The following is a 6,158-nucleotide window of genomic DNA, read 5'->3' as shown; positions in this document are numbered from 1 at the left end:
TGTGTGTATTCAATGCATTGTATACATGTATATGTTCATATAGTTATTTCATTGTCATTATTTGGTAGTCAATATTTAACTATTATTACTATATTGTGTTTGAATGCCTGGTGCTATTTGTGTGTTTTTTTCTGGTAATAATATGATTACGTTTAACCATGCCGTATCCGTGTATCTAAATTTGTACATGATCGGTATGTTACCATTTGCAATGATACCAAAACCTGTACATCCAATTTAACATACGCAAACAGGAGTCGTTTGAATTGTTGCAACCATAACATATTTCTTGGAGCCTGTTTATAACATTCTTTTATTATTACTATTTCAAATGAAATTGATGACTAGCTGTGATAGTATATATGAAGCTCATGCCCTGTCCTTCCAGTCCATTTGTTGATTCTACATACTTCTTAAGTATTCCGTAGTAAAGATGGCACGCAGTAAGCAGCAACGATTGGCAATTTTAAAGAGCAGTCTAACAGAACTGTTCGTAGAACAGCATTTCGCGTAAAAGTAAAAGGAAACAACGATACTAACAGGGGGGAGGGGGGCGGGGTCACTGTTTTTATAAAGAGTATAATGTCTATGGTCCCCTGTTAACCCGGAAATGAAGATTTTAAGAATAATAAATTTGACAGACAGGCAGACATAATAGTTTATTGTCGTAAACATGTAAGTAACAGTTTCTCACAATGAAACATATAAAAAGAAAAAAAACGTTTTAAGACCACTGGTCTCAGTCTCCGTCTTGTAGGCGCTCCTTTGTCGCAATTACTTGATAGCTGTGATGAAAATCCTTTCCTTAACGCTTCGTACTCTTTCATTGTTTAATGCATGAAAGCTTACTTCACTTAGTAGAATTATGATTGTTGTTAAGGCATATGTACAGTTCTTAATGACCTTTAGCATATGTTGCTGTTTGCCGAAACACAATTGTAATATATTCTCATGTCTTTAAGCAACGTTTGATTACTGACTCAATCATGTATTGTAGATTGTATATTGACTATACGTACATAGAAATCTTATACCATCTGGATATTGCACACCGGTTGAACGTATAGTGTTTTCTTTCTATTGTAAACGTGATTTATCCTGTGGTCATTCCGAATACCTTTCGTTAAGATATTTATCACATTGATTGCCTTGTATAGTTGCCTCATATTTAATATTTGGTTCATATATAACCAACTAACAATAGTTTATGTATATCGTATCTGTAATCGTATGTTTATTCAGCAATGACTTTAGTTCAATAAACCTGTACATACTTCTAATATAGAATGGTTTTTAAGCACAATATGGATTTTTTTCAAGCCAACAGAGTATGGATTTATCCACACATAAGAAAATAATATAAATATCTAACAAAGGGTTTACTTAATCATATCATTGTAAAGCTTATTTATAATAATGTCAACTGAAGAAATAGCCTTACACCAGATTATTGTTATTTACATATAATGGGTATCTACCTAGTTCACCGTAAACGGCCATGTAACATGAGCTCGATTCACCTCAAGTATATTTTTGCACATTTTTAAAGGAATACGCTCTATTCCTCGATTTGTACCCCCCCCCCCCCAACACACACTCACAGACACACACACTTCATATCCATAAGTGAATTTGGCACTTGCAAAAGCGTCAAACATTTGGCACACTTAGTATTATTAATAAGTACATTTAGAGTCTAACGACCCTTACCTTCAATGTTTTTTTCTTGGTTTGAGACAAAAGATCCGGTAATTAAGTTAAACACAAAGGCACAAAATTTCGCAATGTCAATACTGCTGATTAACTGCTCATTTTCTGTGCATAAAAATATTTGTTTTCATATTCTTTAACTTTGTCTTAACATAAAACACCTTTTGTAAAGAATAACGTGACTAGTAGTTTATATGCTTACATTTGTACAGCTATTTACACTAAACTTATATCAGTATCAATTTAAATTGACTTGCAAAACATGGTAAATTAAGTCTCATCAAAACCAAATGATTGCCAGAACAGCTTCACATAAGTTTAATCAAAGAATTTATTTAGTGGCATATACCTTCCAGGTGAATGTTTTGAGTGACAAACATACACTCTTTAAGACACGTTTTACGGCGTTGACCGTCGCAATTCGCAATTTTCTGCAAAAAAAAAGTCTGGACGGTGTTTCTTTACCTTTTTAGAGTTGGAATCATTTCTCTATATATTATCTGATATGTATCACATGTCGACAATTCAAACCATTCGGACACTAGTTGTGCCGCTGGTTGACCACGACTGAGTACCCTTTTTAAAGAATTTCTTGGTTTTGATGCCTTTATTTGCCGCCGTCTTTTGGGTTATTTTGAGGGTTAAAGTGTGTGTGACTGTTGTTTCTCCAATGTCTCCTTTTATGATGTACATACATATCCAATGCATTTATAGTCCATGTAATTGATTAATCAACACTATTATTTGATATTCGAAGGCGATGTAAAAATGTGTATATTTTCGGTAAAGCCGTTTCGCAACCTAAGCACAACCCGTGCGGCTTTTCGTTTGATCATTCCTACATTACAAATAGTTTTGTTTTTTAATACATCTATGAATTGATTGGGTTTGTTTGTGGTTGAGTTGAGTCAACAGTTTTTTTGTTTTTAATATTGACGAACGTTTCGCATATAAAGTTAAAAAATGTCCACATAAAGTCATCTTTACAGTCATCACGACATTAGTACTACACGCACTTACGTATCTGCATTTTCTCATGAAAATGTTCACACTTATCACGTTCTGGGAGTTTATAAGTTCTTGTCTTATTTATTGCCTTTTACATGAAGTCAACACAGTTTGACAAACTTACGGACTATATCTTTGTTTTGTTTTAACTTTCCCGTGAAGAGACTTGGAACTGTGAAACTTCTACTTCTTTAGCATTAGTTGGCATAAGTGTTTGTGCTTACACTAACGCTTTTCGGGTATCTAAACTTGTGAATTGTATGTTGATGAAACAAGAGCTGTCACAAGAATGCGACGAATTCATCAGATTTGGACTAGTCAGTGTTCTAACCAGTTGACCTCTTAATATGATCTTGACATGTGAGGCGAAAACACGACATTTTTGCGCCACATGCTTTCCCATTCTTATGTACATGTATATACACCTTTGTCAAAATTCAAATAAATTTACGTGAGAAACACGATTGTGGCCAACAAACGAACGAACGGACAATGCATAAACAATATGCATCCGTTCGGTCCATAAACACCCCCTACGATTATTAGCATTACAGCGGTTCGCGATATTTTTAAATTTCACCTCGACAGTCGAAGGAGCAAAACAAATATTTCGTTGGAAATACTACAACTTCCCCCAAATATTTACTTTACGATTTCTCCAATTGACTTCAAGACAATACAACTAGATAAAATCGCCTTGTTCATTTATTGCATATCTTATTCAGCTGCAATGCATTTTCAGCTGCATTGCGTATCGATAGATTCATGTTAAGCACCAGAGGCTTTGCACTGAATCATGTCTGCAACAAACAAGTGTGCACTCAGCTATGACTGTAGTTAACTTTAAACCCAAAGTTGTGACAAGTTATTCCGCCTGTTAGCCGAAGACCACACTTGTTATTATCTGTATTTTTAGCGTCATATTGACCCTTATATGGTGTTTAATTTTCAAACTGTTCCTATGCAAAAAGTAACATGCAGCTTTATCATTGATCCGGCTTTCAAAATTGTGTAATAATACATAACCGTCATGTCGTGATATGGCTACGAAAAAACAATTAACATACTTCCAGAGGGTGAGATTTGTTCTACATTTACACTTCAAACTTTCATTTTGATACATAAACGCAGACATTTTTTTTGTATCAACATGGGCAGATAACTATGGTGGTGAGCCTGTTTACAAAGTGATTGATTGAGCAATCATCATTATACATTCCTGTCTAGCTTGTTGATCCTAAATGTAACCGTACATTTTATTACATTGTACCTTGTCGATGCGAAAAAATGTTTTACAACAACTTACAAGCTCTTGAAAATCAATTTGTTGTTCGCAATTATTTGTCGACTCATGAACGTCGAGGATTATCTTATTTAAGGTTACTTATACAAGGTACAAATTACAATATACAAGATTCAAGAACCTTTATTTAAAGCGGGTATCTGATAAGATAAAAATATTGGCTACATGAACTTCTTTCCGACATGGGTACAATGCAAATCCATTTAGATGGAGATTGACGGTGGAGACATTCATTTGTTTATAATATAATCACCGCTAGGAACCTAGATTTCTTCTAGCTGAAATAACAATATCAGATATGTTGCCATTCACCATAAAGTCTCAACGTGATGGTCGCTGTTAGTTGTTAAAAAAGAGCTTTTTTAATGGGTTGAATTGTAAAAGTCATTGTCTTGACCACTCGAAGATTTTCTATTAATCAGTTTTAATTGTAGTTTTCCTGTAATTAGTGTAAGTAGAAAAAATAGAAATGGTATGCATATATCTACCTTAAATTGTAAAAAAAACAACATGATTTTAGAGAGTTATTTATTGTTAATTATAGATTATTTCTTCACAAATATTTTGAAAGTGAGTATTAAATTGTTGAGCAGCCCTAGCACCATCCTGGTGACCAGTTGCCGCCGAAGTTATTTGGGTCGGAGGCGGGGTCGGCGGGCGGATTATTGGCGGGTACCGATGTCGCCTTGTGGAAACTGAGGCGGCCCAGCATTTTGGAAACAACATCTGGATGGTCACTTGCTATGTCATGGTGCTCCGTCGGGTCCACTGTAAAATGAATATTTGTATTCTATATGTCATTAAAAACAAATCGCGTTTAGAAAAAAACATAAACACCGTAGGAAAGTTTTTTTGTAAATTAACATCTAAAACAACGAGTGCTGATTCAAAAAAACTCTTGTCTTTGTCTGGGAAATGCTGTGTACGAAAATTACTTGATGACTTACTAATTATTATGGCCTTATAAATGTTTGGAAAACCAGATAGGGCGGAGGGCGTGGTCTGGATGCACGCCAAGGCGCTCTCATTGGGTATCTTGTCCAACTCTAGCTTATCGAAAATCTACACAAGTTTTATCCCCAAACGCGATACGAAAATGATCTATATAAGCTATGCTTTCGATCAAATTCTTTGTTTTTCATTGATGTATATATGTTGTCTTGTGTTTTTTTCCTCAATAAATATGTTTAAACTAAACGCGATTGGGCAAAACTTTGATAGGTTTATAACAAGTTTAAGTTAAAATATTGATGGGCTTACCTTGAAGGTCGAACAATTGATGCTCTGGAAAGGGCCCATTTGATAAGGCCGAATCTGCCAGTGGCGGCAGTGGCGTCCATCCGTTAAAGATGCCCGGAGAGCCTTCAATCAGCTTATATTGGCCAACCCTGAAAGGTGTGACTAAATATATATATATATATACATGTTTATAGAAATATCGTTCTAGCTGTATTCCAACAAGAGGTTATGGTGGGGGGGGGGGTCATATGGTATCCCCAATCCACCGTTAATTGTCCAAGTTAAGTTTTTAGGTCAATATCGGGTAAAACAAGAAAAAACAAAGAAACCAAAAACACCAGTTCAGACTTAACGTATCTGAACTGTTCTATTGATAGGATCCTCAAAACCTCATTATCTACAATTAACTCATATTTCGATACTCAGGGAAGGGCTACATATACAACAATGCGCCCCCCTCTTACGCCAAATACTGGAGCCACCACTAATATCATCATTCTTTACAAGTATAAAATTTTACAATTTGCCATCACCCTCGGAAGTTTTCAAATAATACTCGTAATATCTTTTAAGAATTGGAGAATGTTTACCCTTATGCAAACTTCTAACTTAGCGAGAACAATAATCGGACCTGATGGCTGCATTCTTGGCAATTTCGTCGATGTTGTAGACAAACTCCGAGCGAGCGGATGGAGCTCCGGAACTGACGGTGGGCCACTGATTCACGCCGTCCATACCTGCGTCTACGGGAAAAGTAAGAAAATGAAAAACAGTCTTATAACAACAAGAAACAAAAAAAATCATCCACAACAACATAATTATCTTTTTGTCATTGAAATTAGAGTTTTTATAATTTTTAACATACCTTTTTAAAAAAAACGTATGCATTCAAAGAGAA

At 35.2% G+C, this 6,158-nt stretch overlaps 1 protein-coding gene across 2 annotated transcripts in view; it reads right to left on the bottom strand.

Moving 5' to 3' along the window:
* Nucleotides 1–4,504: 4,504 nt before the first annotated feature.
* The window catches only part of LOC128241906 (arylsulfatase B-like), a 29,575-nt gene continuing 27,921 nt past the window's right edge, over nucleotides 4,505–6,158 (bottom strand). For both annotated transcript variants that reach the window (XM_052959036.1, XM_052959037.1), the window contains exons 13-15: nucleotides 5,892–6,003; nucleotides 5,282–5,409; nucleotides 4,505–4,789 (exon numbers count right to left, since the gene is read on the bottom strand). In XM_052959036.1, coding sequence (XP_052814996.1) covers nucleotides 4,617–4,789; nucleotides 5,282–5,409; nucleotides 5,892–6,003 — 413 coding nt within the window. In that variant the 3' untranslated portion in view covers nucleotides 4,505–4,616. The remainder of the gene's footprint in view (nucleotides 4,790–5,281; nucleotides 5,410–5,891; nucleotides 6,004–6,158) is intronic.

This window comes from Mya arenaria, chromosome 7 (assembly GCF_026914265.1).
Source record: "Mya arenaria isolate MELC-2E11 chromosome 7, ASM2691426v1".
Classification (NCBI taxonomy): Eukaryota; Metazoa; Mollusca; class Bivalvia; order Myida; family Myidae; genus Mya; species Mya arenaria.
Note: the sequence above shows the minus strand (reverse complement) of the source record. Positions and strands in the feature narration are given on the sequence as shown.